This window comes from Vipera berus (assembly GCF_964194415.1).
Source record: "Vipera berus genome assembly, chromosome: 10".
In the NCBI taxonomy this organism is placed as follows: Eukaryota; Metazoa; Chordata; class Lepidosauria; order Squamata; family Viperidae; genus Vipera; species Vipera berus.
The window spans coordinates 15,472,654-15,491,804 of record NC_138213.1 but is presented as its reverse complement, the minus strand read 5'-3'; the positions used below and the strand labels follow the sequence as shown (position 1 = coordinate 15,491,804).

General features: G+C 42.2%; 1 protein-coding gene across 1 annotated transcript in view; it reads left to right on the top strand.

The window, feature by feature from the left end:
* Positions 1 to 19,151, top strand: part of PKD1L3 (polycystin 1 like 3, transient receptor potential channel interacting) — a gene marked incomplete at its 5' end in the record, with an annotated part of 62,299 nt that overhangs the window by 24,060 nt on the left and 19,088 nt on the right. The window contains 16 exons of the mRNA XM_081335671.1: positions 890 to 1,035; positions 2,547 to 2,741; positions 4,532 to 4,657; positions 5,374 to 5,556; positions 6,724 to 6,848; positions 7,589 to 7,715; positions 8,583 to 8,714; positions 9,147 to 9,372; positions 10,426 to 10,619; positions 11,414 to 11,644; positions 12,515 to 12,616; positions 13,760 to 13,938; positions 15,489 to 15,635; positions 16,057 to 16,256; positions 17,636 to 17,856; positions 18,515 to 18,731. Coding sequence (XP_081191797.1) covers positions 890 to 1,035; positions 2,547 to 2,741; positions 4,532 to 4,657; positions 5,374 to 5,556; positions 6,724 to 6,848; positions 7,589 to 7,715; positions 8,583 to 8,714; positions 9,147 to 9,372; positions 10,426 to 10,619; positions 11,414 to 11,644; positions 12,515 to 12,616; positions 13,760 to 13,938; positions 15,489 to 15,635; positions 16,057 to 16,256; positions 17,636 to 17,856; positions 18,515 to 18,731 — 2,751 coding nt within the window. The remainder of the gene's footprint in view (positions 1 to 889; positions 1,036 to 2,546; positions 2,742 to 4,531; positions 4,658 to 5,373; positions 5,557 to 6,723; positions 6,849 to 7,588; positions 7,716 to 8,582; positions 8,715 to 9,146; positions 9,373 to 10,425; positions 10,620 to 11,413; positions 11,645 to 12,514; positions 12,617 to 13,759; positions 13,939 to 15,488; positions 15,636 to 16,056; positions 16,257 to 17,635; positions 17,857 to 18,514; positions 18,732 to 19,151) is intronic.

Here is a 19,151-nt window from a genome sequence, read left to right as displayed (position 1 = left end):
CCAGAATGTTCTGTATCACCTCCTCAAGGATCAGCGCTCACTAGCTTCTCCATCTCCTGCCACACTTCCTGTTTATTGGACCAATGCCCTCCAGTTGATAGCTCTTCATTCACATATTGCTTTTACCTGGAACCAAGTAAGATTCAGTGATTGGATTGCTACCCTGAAAGTTCTTCTTTAACTAAAGGGCTGTGATGGAATGTAGTCTGGATTCCTAGCAGGGATGGGCTGCATTCCAGATGAGCAAAAGACAGCCAAGTTTAAATAATTTGCACGAGAGGAAGAGAGTTAAGACAGCTTCTCCCTAATAGTTCTCAGAGTATATATACTTAATGGCGCAAGTAGTCTGCTTTAGTTTTGGGATGATTCCAGCCTATAGGTGAAGATGTTTTGAAGAACCTCAACATGTCTTTCTTGATTTCTGGATTTTGACCAGGACAGCACTGGTCAAGCCCTTCTACAACTTCTGAATTCTTTCTTATTTCATGTCCCCATGTTTCGGGGTTGACCATTCATGCTTTTGAATGCCACAAGAACCCTACGACCTTCCTAGATATTGTCTATGGAATTCAAACATTTTAAATAGCCTAATATCCCACGAAAACACTTGATCATGCAAAACTTTATCACTCGCTCAGGAAATCTCATGAGATTTCACAGGAAAAGGCACAAAACTGGAACACCCTCACAAAAGCTTGAACAAATTCTTGCAGATGCTGTTTTCTCAGATGAATCAATGGCATGCTTTCCCATTCATCGAGAATAGCCAGTACATTATAACGTAAAGGCAATTTAAGGGTCGATAGGTTGGTTTGTTAGCCCTTCCCTAATTAGTTAATGAAACTTTGTCATTTGGTGAGTCCGCTTCCTTCTTTCTTGTTCTTTCCAGATTCACTCCTTCACTGTGGACAAGATTCAATCCTGCCCTTGGTCTACCTTCCACTGGGAGAAGAAGACAATGACTTTGTAGTACAGATTAAAATTTCAGTGACCAATAATTATGGCCATATTGTTTATTCAAAGGCCACCGTCAGGGTGAGTGATGATCTGGCTTACATTCACAGCTTTTTGCTTTTGTTTCCATAGATTTTATCATCCAGGACGAAGAGAAATAAAGGATTTGAACCAACTTTCTGTTGGTTTCCCCTCCCCCCCAATTGACACTTTCTTTTAACCTTCCTAGTGCCTTCCTTCATGTTTACAAAAGGAATCTTTCTTTTACATTTGGCCATTCAACATTTAAACTTCAAAATTGTCAGCTCTTCTTTTTTTTTTTGCACAGTAATTTTATTAAAAAATTACAACTGGAATAATAAGAACCAATGCAAATTAGAAAAACAAAAGAACACAAAATGGAAGGTGCAGAAAAGAAAAATGTATAATAATAATAATAATAATAATAATAATAATAATAATAATAATAATAATAATAATAATAATAATAATAATAATAATAATAATAATAATAATAATAATAATAATAATAATAATAATAATAATAATAATAATAATAATTTTATTTGTATACCGCCCTTCTCCCGAAGGACTCAGGGCGGTGAACAGGGCAATACATGTTAAAAGACAAGAATACAAAAATTAAAAGAATGAAAACAGAAAAAGAAAAAAGAAAATAGTAAAGAAAAATTATATAAATAAAATATATAATGACTGTCTCCTTCATCACAAGCAAGCATATAAACAATTTTAGTAACTTTTTACCTGCTCTTAAAACCCAACGACTGATCTTTTCTTCCTATATCCCATCTCTTATCTGTAAACAAATCCTTAAAGTTTCATCATTCAGTCCTGATCAGCAAAAGTCCATTAATTCTACCGCAGTCTTGGCTCTGCTTTTAATTATCCCTAGAAGTCAACAATCCCTTCATGTCTAGAAAGCATATTGCATTGCTTGAGAAGAGTTCCCCAACAGAGACAGGAGGTTAGGGGGTTTATTTAATACAAGGAGTCCTTGTTTGGTGACTGCCTCTTTTAGCAACCATTCAGTTACAAGGTATGAAAAAAATAACTTTGACCCATCCTCACATTTACAACCTTCTCAGGCCTGTCAAGCAAAGGAAAGCTGAAGTAAGATTATAAGTACAGTTGTAGCTTCATTGAGTGACTTTGCTTAAAGAGCAACTGCCAGTCCCAATTGTGGTCGCTAAATGAAGAGTAGCTGTAATAGTTTGCTGAAGAAACTCACAATTGGTTTCATCTGGCATACTGAATTAAACCAGAACCTTAGTAAGTATGTCAGTAATAATAAAAAGCAATAAAACTTGAACCACACTTTGAAAACACGTGGACTGGCAAAATTCCCATCTGTCAGTTACAAAAGCATTACAACATCCTAGTTCTTGTGAAGAACTCAGTGCGTACGAAAGCCAACACCAGCTAAATAATTGGGAGCTGTGATTTCATACTGTTGTGTATATAATTATTTATTAAACCTGCCTCACCCCTGAGCCTCAATGACGCTGGGCATTAGGAATGAAGGACAGACAGACCACTCTGCTTTCTTTTTCTAAACCATTTTGTTTTGGCAGGTTCAACCTGAAGACATAAACCGTGGGAACCAAACTTTGCAGGCTATTTTTTTGGAAAAATCAAACAGCATCCTAAAAGCAGAGAATAACAGCATGTCCCTCTTTCAGCTGTACAAGTCAGTTTCTTCCGTTCTTAATCAAGAAACGAAAGAAGCCACCTTTAATTCACCTCTGCAGACAGATACACGGAAAGAGGTGAGTTTTTTTGACCTTCTCTTTCAAAACCAGGGGCTCCAGTGATTGAATTCAGAACCAAGGCTCTGGAAGCAATATCTGTAGAGTTCAGTTATGGAAAGCAACTTTATGGTCATAATAGATTATTATCATACCGGGGAGACCATGGAGTAAACTTGAAATGTCATATACCCATCCAGCTGTTGTTAAAAAGTAGAAGGAGGCAATGAGATGATTATAAACAAATCTGTTGCTAAACATGATGGAACCGTTAACATATCTAGGCTGTCCATTGGAAACCTGGTGACCACATTCACACAAAAATCCACACCTTTATTAAAACAGTGCACAAAACCCATGAGATTGCTAAGCATCGTTTTGTCAAGAAATATATTAAGAAAAGTGTAAACAGAAAGGTGTGATTAAGAGAACCCTCATGAACATGTCTACACTGAGAAAGCTATGTTCAAAAAGACAACATTCAGAGAAATATACAAGGCTATACGTATGTATCTAGCTGTTTTAGCGTAGGGGTTTGTTGTGATTCAGGGTCAGCCTGTGGGTTCGGCAGTTGGGTCGGACGACTCAGAGGAGGAGGGGGGTGTTGAAGACCTTGCTGAGGGGGTTGAAGATCTTGCTGATGATAGCCCTCAGGCAGGCCCCTCCCACTTGGTCACCATGGAGACCCAGCTGTGTGAGCCTGACAGTGTGGATGAAGATGACCCACAGCTGGCCCTGTTCAAGGACGCCCGACGCAGGAGGCAGTCAAGTAGGAGTAAACAGAGGAAGGCAATGGGGCTTCTCGGAAGGAGGCAGAGAGAAGCCACGCCCTGAACTCTTTATAAAGGGAATGTGTGGGGAGGGCTGGTTTGCTGAAAGCAACCGCTCAGATAGTGTTTCAAAGCTCCTGTATCTTGGTTCGTGTCTTGTTTGTTTTTGTAGTAATAAATTTGGCAGACGTAATTCCAGCCTCTTGCCGTTTGTAAAGGGGTTGCCTTTTCTGCAGGGCCGGTAGCAGGCTGGTACAGAACAGGGTTAAAAACTAAAGAAACATTACAATCTTATGCATAAATGGCCCAGAGACAACACTGGGAAAATAAGGGAGAAATCAAATGAGATAAATTTCACTCTTTTAACTAGAATCAATGTGAAGAAATATCAGGAAGGAAATCTAGGCCAGGTACTTGGAGAAGTGACCTAATAGTAAAAATTGTTAGAGTAGAACTCATGACTTTGGTGGGAAGAAAATTTCCTTGTGGAGATGTTTTTTTTAAAAAAGTAGCCACCAGTTGTTGTAAAATCCTTGCTGTAAGTTGTGCTTCAATTGTTCTGGGATGTTGAGATCCTAGAAAGAGTACAGAGAAGAGCAACAAAGATGATGAGTCTTCAGTCCAGGGGTAGGCAACCTTGGTTCTTTTATGACTCATGGACTTCAACTCCCAGAATTCCTGAGCCAGCCATGCTGGCTGAGGAATTCTGGGAGTTGAAGTCCACGAGTCATAAAAGAGCCAAGATTGCCTACCCCTGGGACTCTAAACTATATGATGAACAATTGAGGGAAGTAGGTATGTCTAATCTAACAAAGAGAAGGACTACGGGTGATATGATAGCAGTACTTCCAGTACTTGAGGGGCTGTCACAGAGAATAAGGGGTCCACCTATCCTCCAAAGCACCTGAAGGCAACACAAGAAGCAACGGGTGGAAGATCATTAAAGAAAGATCCAACCTAGAAATAAGGAGACATTTCCTGATGAATCCGTGGAATGTTATTCTGTGTCCTTACTCTTATGGTCTCTCCTTGCCTCTCAAGCTTAGAGAGTTAATGTTGACAACCCTTTCAGCAATCAATGTCACATCGATGCAGACAGCCCTCAAAATGTCAGAAGTCCTGAAAGAAATCACTTACAGGAGCAAAGAGCTCTCTTCTTCTGCACAGGTGAGCAGGCAGCCCAGAAGGCACTTTCTGAACTCTGGATAAAGCAACCCAGAATGTAACTAGGATGCCAGAAGCTAAATGTGGGTCATTTCAAAAACTATTCCACAGCCTGCAAAAGGTGTGTGTGTGTTAAAAAGGGGAACATACTAGGAATGGACAGGAACCATTTCATTTTTTTTCTTTTCTTTTAGAATTTAGAGTAAAGCTTTAATCATCAACACAGCAGGATTGGACAATAATAGCCAGGCAGAAATTGCCTGGAAATAGAAATGGAGGGATTTCCCCCCCGATTTTTGCCTCTGGCTTGGGGAGAAGGGTGGTGGGATGCCTAAGGGCCCTGTCAGGCACAAGAAATAAGGAGCCAAGGCGGTTGAACTGTCTACAGGTGTATTGCATGGTAACACTCTGTATACGAATCTGAACTATTAATGAGGGGTCCTTGGTGCCCTCTGAGCTGGGTTGTTTTCTTGCAGACGTTTCATTACCCAAGCTAGGTAATATCAGTGCTATGAGGAGCTTCATTTCAACCCTGAGATACAAATACTCCCCTTTACTGGGAACTATTGACAGTCCAAGCAAATTGGCACCAGATAAAGAGTCAACAAAACTCAAGGTGGGCTGGACTTAGATCCCTTCTGGGCGCGAAGGGACTTGAGACTGATGACATGCTTGTCCCCTCCCTCAGGCTCAGCCTATGCACCTCTTCTTCTCTCTAGGTGGAAGCTAGTCATACTCTGAGGAGTGTTAGTGAATCCTTACTAGTGGTGGACACAGAGGATGGAGAAGATCATCTAAAGCGCAAGGAGGCTGCCAGCTACCTTTTCAGCGCAGTAAGCAATGTCCTAGAAGCTACTGTACAGAATGAAACAGAAGAAGCCTCTGCCCTTGAGGTGGCCCAGGTGAGGGTTGTGGTAAAGCAGGTGTGTTGCCTTGCATTTACATGCCTCTGCAAATCCTGTTGGTACCCTTGTTCACCAGTTATGAGGACACTCACTTCCACCAACTTCAAGCAGCCATTAGAGTAACTCTCCCTGTTCTGCCAGAAATTCAAACCTTTGCTTCTACACTGTGCTTAGAAATTTAGTTTTTCCTCTTCTTTCAGGCTGGCTATTACGGCAACACGCAATCAGGGCCACCAGTTGTGAGAAAAAGACTGGCTGAAATGCCGAGATTGTGCTTCCGCAGTTCACAGGGGCTTCTCAATGCAAAACAGAAGAAATTTAGTTAGCTACTTATTAAGATATTTTTTTTATCCCGCCTTTATTGATAAGTTTAAAGGTAACTCAAAGCGGTGACAGGAATGGTGGCAAAGTTGCTGGGAAGACTTTAGGTAATTTTTGTTTTATTTATTAAAAATTTGTATGGCTGCCCGACTCACTCATGGTGACTCTGTGCGGCTTACAAAAATAAAACCCCAGTACAAAAGTCAATAAATCCTCACTCTCCTGGCGACAACAATCAAGTCAACCACTGGATGGGCTTCATATCATCCTGGGATCACCAGGCCCAGTGGCAGAATCATGTCTTCAGACCTTAAGAAAGAATGTCAAAGTGGGGGGCCAATCTTACTTTCACAGGGATGATGTTCCACAGGGAAGAAGCCTTCGTCCATTAGATGCGCCTCCCTAAAAGAAGGGGCTCCGGGCATTTCCCGCCTCCCCGTTCTGGTGGATCAGGTAGATATGATTGGGAAAAGACGGTCCTTCAAATAACCTAGTCCCAAGTCATAAAGGGCATGTTGTGGATACTCTCATAAAATGGATGCTGTACGAGGACTTGTCTTTTCACTAGCAGGTTGCATGTACTTTCTAAGACATCTTCATCTATTAAGTCACACTGGAGGGTAGCAATTTATGGTGTGGTTTTCCCATTTCCTACTTGGTAAATTACCTACTTTGTAAATGGTTAGAGGCATCCAAAATCTAAAACAACGTTCCATCGGATAAAAGTTTGATGGACGTCAGAGAAGGTGGGGAAACTGGTAACCATTGGAACACCTTTGGGGGAACCCGTTCTACCTGACCTAAAGGACTCTTACTGGATCTAGTTTATTTCTTCCACCACAGAATTCAGTCTCGCAAGAACTCATAACCACAGTTGAAAGCCTTCAGAGTGCTTTGCTTTTTGGAAAACTGCCCGACAGTGAGCCTTTGGTGCTAACAGCTCCTTCTGCAGCCATGTATATTAACAGGTAATCATTTCCATTTCTGTCTGGGAAAGATATATTGCGCCATGGGTACTGTATCTGGGCTGCAAACTTTCTTATTACCACCAGGGGAAGGAAGGAAGGAAGGAAGGAAGGAAGGAAGGAAGGAAGGAAGGAAGGAAGGAAGGAAGGAAGGAAGGAAGGAAGGAAGGAAGGGACGGAGGATCCTAGTTTGTTTCAGAAAGTGCATTTCTGAGTTTATGCATCGTATTAAACCCAAAATAAACTGATTTCACTTAGCATTTTTATTTTATTTTCCTGGAAGTAGCTTCTCAGAATGATTTCCTAGATCTTCTGTTTAGGCTCCTTAAGCTGGAGATGCCAGGAACAAACCAAGGTTTATCTAATACTTGTCCTTTCTGCTCATCTCTAGTCTCACCTGATAGCCCTTCCTTTCCCTTCCCTTCCCTTCCCTTCCTTCGTTGTGGAACACGTTAAATCATAAACCATAGTTAATAATATTATCCAAATCCCTACAATGTACTAAACAAAACCAAAGTCAAACAGCCACATTCTATCTTGCGGGGTGTTTTGTGCCCAGTTTCTCATTTGCTTCTTATTTTTCTCCTCTCAAGAGGGCCTAAAAGAAGATCAAGGGAGGAGCTTTTCTTCACAAAATCAGCCCTTTCACCCCATGCAGCCGGTCGCTTAGGATCCGTCTGCTTGCTTTTCTGCCTTGTCTCCTCACCTGCCTTTTTTTTTCCCCCTCACGCTTTTGTGTAAAGGTTGCAGACCGAGAATGTCAACAGCACGGCCATTAAAATCTCCGACTCCGGTTCGGCTGCCTTCATGCTTCCTTCTGCTTCTTCTCTCAGCATCTCGGGAGACAGAGATGAGACCGTGGACATAAGGGCAAGCCCGACACTTTTATTGGGGTTTTCTTTGCTGTGGGAATGGGTTTTCTTCCACTCTTGAGATGTCCCTTCATTTTTAATCAGAATGTAAATGTTGAAATAGCAGTGATGGCCCATATGACCTTCTCTCTCTCTCTCTCTCTCTCTCTCTCTCTCTCTCTCTCTCTCTCTCTCTCTTTCTCTCCCTCTCTCTCTCTCTCCCTCTCTCTCCCTCCCTCTCTCTCTCTCTCCCTCCCTCCCTCTCTCTCTCTCTCCCTCCCTCCCTCTCTCTCTCTCTCTCTCCCTCCCTCCTTCCCTCCCTCCCTCCCTCTCTCTCTCTCTCTCTCTCTCTCTCTCTTTTGGGTGCCTTCAAGTCAATATTGACTTCTGACAACTGCCTGGAAAAGTCCCTGCAGTTTTCCTGGCAAGATTTCAGAAGAGGTTTGCCATTACATCCTTTCAAGGGCTGAGAGACAAGGACTGGCCCAAGGCCACCCAGCTGGCTTTTTGCACAAGACTGAACTAGAACTCACAGTCTCCCAGTTTCTAGCCTGGTGGCAATAATGACTATATCAAACTGGCTCTCCCCTTCATTATAACCCAGAAAATAAAGAGAAAATTAAAAAAAAGACAGAATATGACTGCAAGGGGAAAGAAAAGCTTTTTTTTAAATGGAGTTTTAAGTGAAGTTTAAGTTAAAGTTTAAGTAAAAAAAAAACAGAAGAGAAAAGTGAGTCCCAGGAGAAAAATGAAGAAGAATTGCAGAGGAATATTCATTAATGTTGTTGCTGAGTTGCTGCCAGAATAGAATTCTTGCACGGGAATCTGCATTTTAAAGTCTAATGTATCCGAAGAAATCTTGACCATTAAGTATCTCTTCTTGCAGATGGTGAGCTTCTCGGTAAATCCCTTTTCCTCACGAGACTCATTTGATATCCATGGAACTGTTGGAGGCCTTACTCTGACCAGCCTGGATGGATTGGTCATTCCAGTATATGATCTTTCAGAAGATATTGAGGTAATTTTTTTCTTCCCTGTTTACCTTCCACCCCCCTTAGGGGCTTTTGCTGAAGACAAATTTGTCCTACATCCTGATGGTCCTGTTTTTTCTTCTCCTACATTTGTAGTTCCTCTATTAAACCGATAGTAATAGCGGAGTTGAGAAAGATCATAGCAGAAAAAACTAAACATTCTACTAGCATTCTATATCTCTCCACATCCCTCCATTTTCTCTTCTTCAAATTATTCGCTCTCTCCTCCATTCTTTTAGGGGACAGAAGCACCTTCTCTACTTGTCCCACCGCCCTTAACTTTATAAAACGTTGGCATAAATTACAGAGTAAGAATATAGTTAGCGTTCTCCTTTCACATGTTAGCGGTTGTAATTTATTTTAAAAGCTCTCAAGGTATGAACGGATCTCCAGAGCTAATGGGTTAACTTTAACCATAGATACGGTTACCCGGGAGTCCTGCAAGCCAAGAGGACAAGAATATATTGAATCTGGGAAATTTCACAGCTGTCCAAGTCAACGTGACTACCACAGACTCGTCTCTAGTGATCTACCTGGAGATGGATCAAAATATTCCACTTATCCTTTATTTGGGATATGATTATCTTCCCAACGAGACTGATCATGAACTGATGGCACGACTTCCTCCCAACAGAAATACCAGAGGTAAAATTAAATGACTCAGAGGTTGCACATTTTTAAGCCTTAGTCAATCATGCTTTGTTGAGTAAGTCATAATGATGACCCATAATGGTTTGCATCAGACCTAAAACTCTCGTTTTAACTACAGTATGGTATATTGCTGTGGTCCTCAATGTGGAATCTGCTGATGTCATTGTGCCCTTTGTATCCCCTGGTTTTCCTGCCCTGTCTATTTTTTTTACATTTAATTACATATTAAATGTAAATTTAATTGGAATTTAAATGGAAATTAGCATTCTGAAAGTGTTAACATTCAGCATCGTTTTGTTTTCAGCCTAAAATCGGTCTTTTAAGCTTCATCAGAAAATAAAGATGATGGGTAGATGAGGTTACATTTGAACATTATATTTTATCAACTGCTGTCAAAATAATAAAAGATAATAGGGTAAAAGGTGTACATTTGGGGGCAGGGGGGGCCCTCGAGGGGATGGTAAATAATATTCTGGCAGTTCAGTGCTTTGTATTTCATTATATCCTCCTAGCACCCATTTTATCATTCTCAACTTCCGAACATGTCTACCAGTCCAAAAGGGTTGGAAACCTTTGGCTTGAATTGATATAAAAACAAGGCATTTTTTTACTCAATTTTTGTTGGTATAAGCATACAAGAGTCTACAAAACAATTCTATATGTTCTAAGACTGATTTCCAAATCAGATAATGCTGTCGTACTGCTGTGCTAAAATTGATCTGCATTAATAAACTGGTGACGAAGCCATGTGAAATGTGCTAAAATTCAGCATAACATAACCACTGTTCAATTCCCAGATTTATTCAGCTATTTTATCTGATCTCTACATGGCTTCATCTGATTTTGATGAAGTCAATTCAAAGCGCGCCAAATTTGGGCTCTGTAGAATCCCCAAACTGGCAAATTATTTTGTAGTGCACGTCAATTATTTTGTAACTCTTGTGCGGCCATAATTATATTTAATATAGAATCTGGATTTGTGAGGGGAAAAAACCACAACTAACTATTTGGCATTGGTTTGTTTGTGTGTTTGTTTTGGCAACCCAGATGAGATATATTCCTGGGTGCTTCAACCAGAAGATCTGATCTTTGGAGAAGGAATGTATTATTTTGTTGTGAGACCAGACACAGAAGTGGACTTCCTTGCTTCCAATGAAATGAACATTTCCATCACTTCCTTTGTATCCCAGTGTGTATTCTGGGATGAGCACCGAAAGAGTTGGAATAGCTATGGATGCCGTGTAAGTAGAGAGAAGTAGAAATATTGGAATACATATTGAAGATTTATGGTTAGGCAACATTTTCCCCCTGATGTGGAACCTTTTAGATATACTGGGACTGCAAGTTTTGAATGCTGGGATTTACATTCCTTACATTTCTGGAGAACGCAGGCTATGGACAACTGTTGTATTGTAAGACTGAGTTCCCTCTCAGTCAAATTTTAAAGGAAAATGCAACTGAAACTAGGAATAAATGGGAAGTGTTTTTCCGGCTAAATGAGAAAGAAGTGTAGTCCTTTATTGTCGGAAGCAAAGGACCAGGACCATAAGCTGAGTTGTAGCTCAGAAAAATTTATTACTCAGGTCTAAACATAAGAATCTGGTCAATAAAAGATCAACACTAAACTGGTGCTAGATAAGGGCCAATGGAATTCAAGGGAGGACTGGACTTGGATCTCTTGTGGCAACGTAAGGACTCTAAGCTGGTGACACATTTAACTCTGCCCCCCGGCTCTGCCTGCTCTTCTCCTACATTGATCCAGAGTGGGAAAAGGGAAGAATAATTGCATAAGCAGACCTTACCTTTAACACGATTTCTCCTATTTTGCTCATGTGCTTTTGGTTCTGTGCTGAACTATTAGCCTTCCCTAAAAACAATCCGTGACCTTAGCTCAGATCTAATCCCTTTCTTCCAGCTGGGCACTTCACCTCCCACGCTGACAGATGTGGAAACAAAGACACCAAAGGTCTACATGAGGTCTGTGACTGTACAGATGTGATAGAGGTCAAAATGACATCTTTTCTTTGGATTCCAGGTTGGTCCCAAAACAACTCCTGGGGATACTCAATGTCTCTGTAACCACCTGACCTTCTTTGGCAGCTCTTTCTTTGTCATGCCAAACACCATCGATGTCAGCAAAACTGTGGAGCTGTTTGCCACTTTTGTAGACAACCCGGTGGTGGTGACAACGGTAGGCTGCATCTTCCTCGTCTACCTTCTGGTTCTGATCTGGGCCAGAAGAAAAGACATCCAAGATGATGCCAAAGTAAGCTGTACACGTTTTCTGCCTGGCTTTTGTTTCTTTTACAATACAAATATTTCTCTTTTGCTGAGAGATGCTGAGCCCTTATGGAACCTTGACTAGCAACAGCACTTAGGCTTACAGTATATATTGCTTCACAGAGCTTTACAGCCCCCTCTAAGCAGTTTACAGAGTCAGCATTTTGCCCCCAACAATCCGGGTCCTCGTTTTACTGACCTTGGAAGGATGAAAGGCTGAGTCAACCTTGAGCTGGTCAGGATTGAACTCCTGGCAATGGGCAGAGTAAGCCTGCAATATGGCATTCTAACCACTGTGCATGATGGATTGATGGATGGATGGATGGATGGATGGATGGATGGATGGATGGATGGATGGGAGGGAGGGAGGGGATGGAGGGAGGGAGGGGGAAGGAAGGAAGGAAGGAAGGAAGGAAGGAAGGAAGGAAGGAAGGAAGGGCAATAGCAACAGCACTTAGACTTATATACTACTTTACAGCCCCCTCTAAGCAGTTTACAGAGTCACTCTATTGCCCCCAACAATCTGGGTCCTCATTTTACCGATCTTGGAGGGGTGGAAGGCTGAGTCAACCTTGAGCCAGTGAGAATCGAACTGCCAAACTGCTGGCAGTTGGCAGTCAGCAGAAGCAGCCTGCAGTAGTACATTCTAACCTCTGCACCACCACAGCTCATATTTACCATTCATGAACCTTCCATTGTGGAAGATTGTCCCATTTTTCAGTTCTCTAGATCTTGAACAATGCACATTTTTAAAAAACCTGCTGACCCTGATCTAGCAAGAAATCTTTCCTTGTTGATTTACACATTTCTATTCATCCTCTCCTGGTTGTTCCTGAAGTGCATTACTTCTCTCTAGGTGAAGATAACCATCCTGGAAGACAACGATCCTTTTGCCCAATATCGTTATCTGGTGACGGTTTATACTGGGCATCGCCGAGGTGCAGCTACAACGTCTAAGGTCTTGTTGCTTAAAAGAGCTACAGCACTTATGTTATCCTGAATCTAAATTAACACCAAAGAGAATGTTCTCTTAAATCACCCAGCCAGAGACTGGCGGAGGACATCTTTCTGATTAGAATAGGTTACAAAAAGTAATCTTCCTTTCCTCCCGTTGCATTCCCCACTTCGCACTGCATGCACACCGCCCGGTTTGTAATCAATAAAAATAAAAATGGAAATACTATCTGCACAGTATACTTTTGTCTGATCATCAGACAGTCATGCCTTGCCGTTTGCTGCTAGAAGGAAGACCAACCGGAAGTGGTGATAGATAAACAGGAACCCTGCACACAGTGCAGGAAGTCCTTGACTTACAGCCATTAGCTTAGTGATCATTTGAAGTTACGACAGGTTAGAGAAAAGTTACTTCTGAACATTTTTCACACTTACGACCGTTGCAGCATGCCCCATGGTTACAGGATCAAAATTTAGGCCCCTGACAACTGGCGTGGACACGTAGACCTTGATTTTTTACAACAGTTCATTTAGCGACCGTTCAAAGTTACGATACTGGAAAAAAGCGACTTGTAGCCGTTTTTCACATTTACAACCTTTGAAGCCTCCCCAGGGTCACGTGATCAAAATTCAGATGCTTGGCAACTGGTTCATACTTATGACCGCTGTGGTGACAAGCAATTCAAGGGGGAAGCCGGAGTCACTTAACAACCGGGTTATTAATTTATCACTTAACAACTGTGGCAAGAAAGGTCGTGAAACAGGGCAAAGCCCACTTGACAAAGGTCTCACTTAACAACAGAAATTTTGGTTGTAAGTTGAGGACCACCTGCATTGACAACTGTTGCCCTGTCCCAGGATCGTGTGATCGCCCTTGGCAATCTTTCCAGCCAGTTTCTGACAATCAAAGACGATAGGGGAAGCCAGATACACTTAAGGACCTCCTGACTCCCTGAACGGCTGTAGTGATTTGCTTAACAACAGTGGCAAAAGTGTCATGAAATAAAGCACAACTCAGTTAACAATGGCCTCACTTTGCAACGAAACATTTTGGGGCGCAACGGTGGTCGTAAGGCGAGGACTGCCCCGGATGCCCATGAAATAAATCAGGAATTGAAGGTGTTCTTATACCTCCTTTCTCTTCCAGGTGACTCTCACCTTGTATGGCCAGGAAGGAGAGAGTGAGCCACACCACTTGGTGGACCCCGATACCCCGGTTTTCGAGCGAGGGGGTGTGGATGTCTTTCTTTTGTGTACCCTTTTTCCTCTTGGGGAACTACAGAGTGTCAGACTGTGGCATGACAGCTCAGGAACGAGCCCGGCCTGGTACGTAAGAGAGGGAACAGGACTGTCCTTTGATCTCCTTTTGCAAAGAGCTCCTGAAATGCTGCTTTATTGTCTGAAATTACGTTTCTGCTTCATTTTTTTCCCGGTATGGTTTTTTGCATTTAAGTAACTCATAGTCACGGATGTGAGCTGGGCAGCCATACCAGTTTATGTCTAGTTTAACGAAGAGAAGGACGAAGGGGTGACATGAAGACAGTGTTCCAGTATCTCAGGGGCTGCCCCAAAGAAGAGGGAGTCAAGCTGTTCCCCAAAGCGCCCGAAGGCAGGACAAGAAGCAACAGATGGAAACTCATCAAGGAGAGAAGCAACCTAGAACTAAGGAGAAACTTCCTGACAGTTAGAACAACTAACCAGTGGAACAACCTGCCTCCAGAGGTGGTGAATGCTCCAACACTGGAAGTTTTTAAGAAGAGACTGGCCAGCCATTTGTCTGAAATGGTATAGGGTTTCCTGCCTGAGCAGGGGGTTGGACTAGATGACCTCCAATGTCCCTTCCATCTTCTTCTTCTTCTTCTTCTTCTTCTTCTTCTTCTTCTTCTTCTTCTTCTTCTTCTTCTTCTTCTTCTTCTTCTTCTTCTTCTTCTTCTTCTTCTTCTTCTTCTTCTTCTTCTTATTATTATTATTATTATTATTATTATTATTATTATTATTATTATTATTATTATTATTATTATTATTATTATTATTATTATTATTATTATTATTAAATAAAGAAATAAAATTGTTCTCTTTCCTGAAGTTTCAAGGAAGGGACCTTCTATTTTAAAATTCCTACCCACCCCAAGTTAAAGGGGCCCTCGAATATGCTGGGTTACTTGATGGGTTAACTCTTTATAGATTGGGCATCGCACGGGAGTTGTAGACCATGACTTCTGCAATGCACCCAGTTGAAAAATTAATGCAGTTTTGTGTTAAGAGTGTGTGTGAGATGTGAAATGTTGCTGCTTTCCACTAAGTGGGACTAAAAACAGTTTGTGGCCAGGATATAAGAATAATTATGCATAAGACTGAAAGTGAATTTATTGGGGAGTGGGTGAGTAAAAATGTCCCAGATCTATAGGCTAGGTTCACATGTTGTATCAGCCTAGCTATTCTGATACTTATTTGTTTATATTTATTTGTATCCCACTGTTATTACTTTCATAAATAACTCAAGGAGATGAACATAGCTCATACTCCTTCCTCCTCCTGTTTCCCCCACAATAACAGTCCTATGAGGTGAGCTGGACTGAGAGAGAATGATGGGGCCAAATTCACCCAGCCAGATTTCTTACCTAAAGCAGAACTTGAACTCTCTTTCTCCTGGTGATTGGCCCAAAGTCAGCCACCCAGATTTCAGCCCTAAGGTGGGAGTAGAACTCACCGTCTTCCAGTTTTTAGTCTGGTGCCTTGCTAGGCCAAGATGGCTCTCTGGATGATGTGGGAATCCGATTACTTTGCCCTGCTAACCAACCATTGTTTAACCATACCATGGCTTAATACCTTGTATGAACCCCACAGCTCATTTCTTTTGTATTTTTCACCCACAGGTATGTGAATCGTCTTCTCGTCCACGATGTGGCCACTGATCAGAAGTGGTATTTCCTCTGTAACTCTTGGCTGGCCATTGACGTTGGAGACTGTGTCCTAGATAAAGTATTCCCTGTGGCCACTGAACAAGACATGAAGCAGTTCAGGTGTGCATTTGTCTTTGTTGTAGAAAGTGGAGTGGCGTGCCTTATATACAGTATATTTTTCTTCCTAACAAAGGATAAAAAAAATAAAAAGTTTGGTCAGGTTTCCAGAATTTTACTTGTGTTTAAAAAAAAGGCTCTAGAGCAGAGGCCCCCAACCTTTTGGGCGCCAGGGACCGCTTCCGTGGAGAGAGGTTTTTCCATGGACTGGAGAGTGCGTGGATTTGTGTGCTGCCTGCATCCCGCAGATGGGACTTTGCTTGTTTGTGTGGACCGGTTGCTGGCATGCCGCGGCCCGGTACCGGTCCATGGACTGGGGGGTTGGGGACCGTTGCTCTAGAGGTAGTTCATTGGCTAGCAAAAAGCAACAGTCTATGCTTTGATGCCTAAGGATCCCATCTGGTCTCTTTTCACTTCTCTTCAGCAACCTTTTTTTCATGAAGACTTCCAGAGGCTTTCGTGATAGCCATATCTGGTACTCCGTTTTCAACCGTTGTCCACGCAGCTCTTTCACACGAGCTCAAAGAGTGTCCTGCTGCTTCTCACTTCTTCTATGCACCATGTTGACCAGCATCATGTTTTGGGGGGTGCCCAAGGATCCAGCAGACCAAAAAATGGATTTAGGTAATAGCACAGCTTCTCTGCTTTAGAGTACAGCAGAAATGACAGTGGAGGAGTTAAGATGACTATTGGAATATGAAATCCAGCGTAGAGAACAAATTCTAAATCTGATGCTTAATCTTGCTTCGAAGTTGGTGGCACTTTGAGAAAGTTTTCTTGATTCCTCCTCTTAACAAAAACCATACTGACCTACAGTATGCTAAATGACTGTTATAAAGATGTTATAAAGAGACTGTTATAAAGAGCCTTGGTGGAGCAGTGGGCTAATGCCTCCTTAAGTAACACCAGCTGCCTGCAATTAGTGCAGGTTCGCATCCCACCAGGCTCAAGGTTGACTCAGCCTTCCATCCTTCCGAGGTAGGTAAAATGAGGACCCAGATTGTTGGGGGCAATTAAGCTGACTTTGTAATAATGCCGCTTGGGGGGTGTATGAAAGCCCTAATAAGCAGGCATATACATAGGATGAAGGCTACTGCTAAGCTTGTAAGCCGCCCTGAGTCTTCGGAGAAGGGCGGGATATAAATGGAATTAAAATAAAATAAAATAAAATAAATGTTGAAGGAAAGCTTACGAAACATTTAATCTGTGGGAAATGTGTTCCACGAATGCTCTGCTGAGACAGTTCTACAACGTGAATTTGATAGGTGGCGGTTTGGCTACAGCATGAAGTATTAGAGTAAGAGCTACAGAGCCTGACATTTGTAGGTGAAATGTGTTTTGAGTACTGACTCCTGTTTCTGGTTTGTACTTGGGGATGATCAAGAGGAGATCTGGAGTCTGGTTTATGAAAGCAAAAGAAGAGGAGGAATAGAAGAGAACAAGGAATGGCAGTTAGAGAAGATGATGAGATGGGTTGTCTGAGTGATTGTTGAAAAGGAAGCGAAGAGAGTGAGGATTAGGCAGGATTGGTTGGGAGCATCCTTCCCCAGCTTGCACCTTCCAGATAGATTGGAACTACAATTCCCAAATTATCAGGCATTACAGTCAAAGGTCAAGGTGGCTGGAGTCCCAGCGTAGCTAAGTATCTCCCTCATCTTCAAAGGACCTTTTATTAGCCTCAAACTTTTGTCAGTAGAATCTTTGTTTAAAGACTCAAAGCCACACACTTGTGTAGTAACGATACTCTTAGCCATCTACTTGTGTTGATCATAACTCATACGACTCATAGGCAACATGGCCAAATGCTCCATTAATGTCAATATTGGACATTACCTGGTGCACTTGAATGGGGTTAAGAGGGTGTCTTATTGGCATTATTAAAGCCTTAGCGGGATTCACACATTATGCTAAATCATGGTTTCCAAATCGTGAAAATGGTTAGGGTTAGAGTAAGCTGAAACCGTGCAAGCACGTGACCCTCCTTTTCCCCTTGGTCTCCCTAGGCAAGATAGAATTCACATGGCAGGAAGTGATGATTGGCTTTGAAAGCTCCATCCTGATGTTCCCCATCAACTTGCTCATCGTCCAAATCTTCCGGAATATCCGCTCTCAGTTTAAGAAAGAGCAGAAACCAGGAAAAAGTGGGCGCGTATCCCCTGACCTGCCTTCTCTTCCCCAACAAGCTCCCCCAAATGTGTCCCTCACTGCTGAGGCTGTGATCAAGGCAAGTCATTGGAATGATGTAGGGTGGGTCAGGCAGTTGGTTGACTCACACAAGAGACCCCACAGCCCTAAGGCACATGGCTTTCTGTGGCAAACCCGAAAATGATGCTGATGGGCATCTAAGGACCCACACCCCAGGAAAAGCCTTGGTGGAGCAGTGGGCTAATGCCTCCTTAAGTAACACCAGCTGCCTGCAATTAGTGCAGGTTCAAGTCCCACCAGGCTCAAGGTTGACTCAGCCTTCCATCCTTCCGAGGTAGGTAAAATGAGGACCCAGATTGTTGGGGGCAATAAGCTGACTTTGTAATAATGCCGCTGGGGGGGGGCAAAAGCCCTAATAAGCAGGCATATACATAGAATGAAGGCTATTGCTAAGCACATTGGTTTGTGCTTAAATTGTAAGCCGCCCTGAGTCTTCGGAGAAGGGCGGGATATAAATGGGATTTAAAAAAAAAAGGCATCCATCCCATAAGTATGTCTCCAACACAACCCTGAAGGATCAAAGCTCTCACCCAGAAAAGGTTGTCTAATCTGGCTTTAGAAGAAAACCATGAAGGGTGGTTTGTTATCTGTGTGGGAGGAATGCAAGGGGCATCCCCACGATTCTGACCAATCTCATTTTTTTTTTTTACTATCCTCCTTTTAACAATTTTATCCAGGATATTAGGAGGATTGCCAATTCCCTGTTCAAGACCCTGAAGGCCCCTTTACCTTCCTCGGATCCTGACTTCAGTAAATCGACTGATATCAACAAGCTGCTAGCCCTGGTGGAGGACATCATCTGCCAGCAGAACAGGGTGGGAGAGGAATTTTACGATGAGAGCAAAAAAAAAGAGGACCCAATTATCATTACCCTCGGGCTGGTGGATCTACAAGGTAGGTCAGGCATGGCAGGATTCCTGTAAATGAAAGAGACGGTGGCCTCAAAACTCAATCTCAGTTAGCCAATTAAAATCTCCTTCAATTGGGGTGATAATTAAGCTGGTTATTCTTCCCGCTTGTTTCAAAGGCAGGTGCTTACAATGACTTTTGGCCCTATCTCCTCTCTTTCAGTGAACGGATACTTTCACAGTTCTGGACAATATTACATGTGTTGAATGTAAAACTAAGTTTGCAACTGAGCACGCTTTTATATAGAATTTCAGAACAATGATACGTTTTTATAACTTTCTTTCTCTTTCTTTCTTTCTTTCTTTCTTTCTTTCTTTCTTTCTTTCTTTCTTTCTTTCTTTCTTTCTTTCTTTCTTTCTTTCCTTCCTTCCTTCCTTCCTTCCTTCCTTCCTTCCCTCTCTCCCT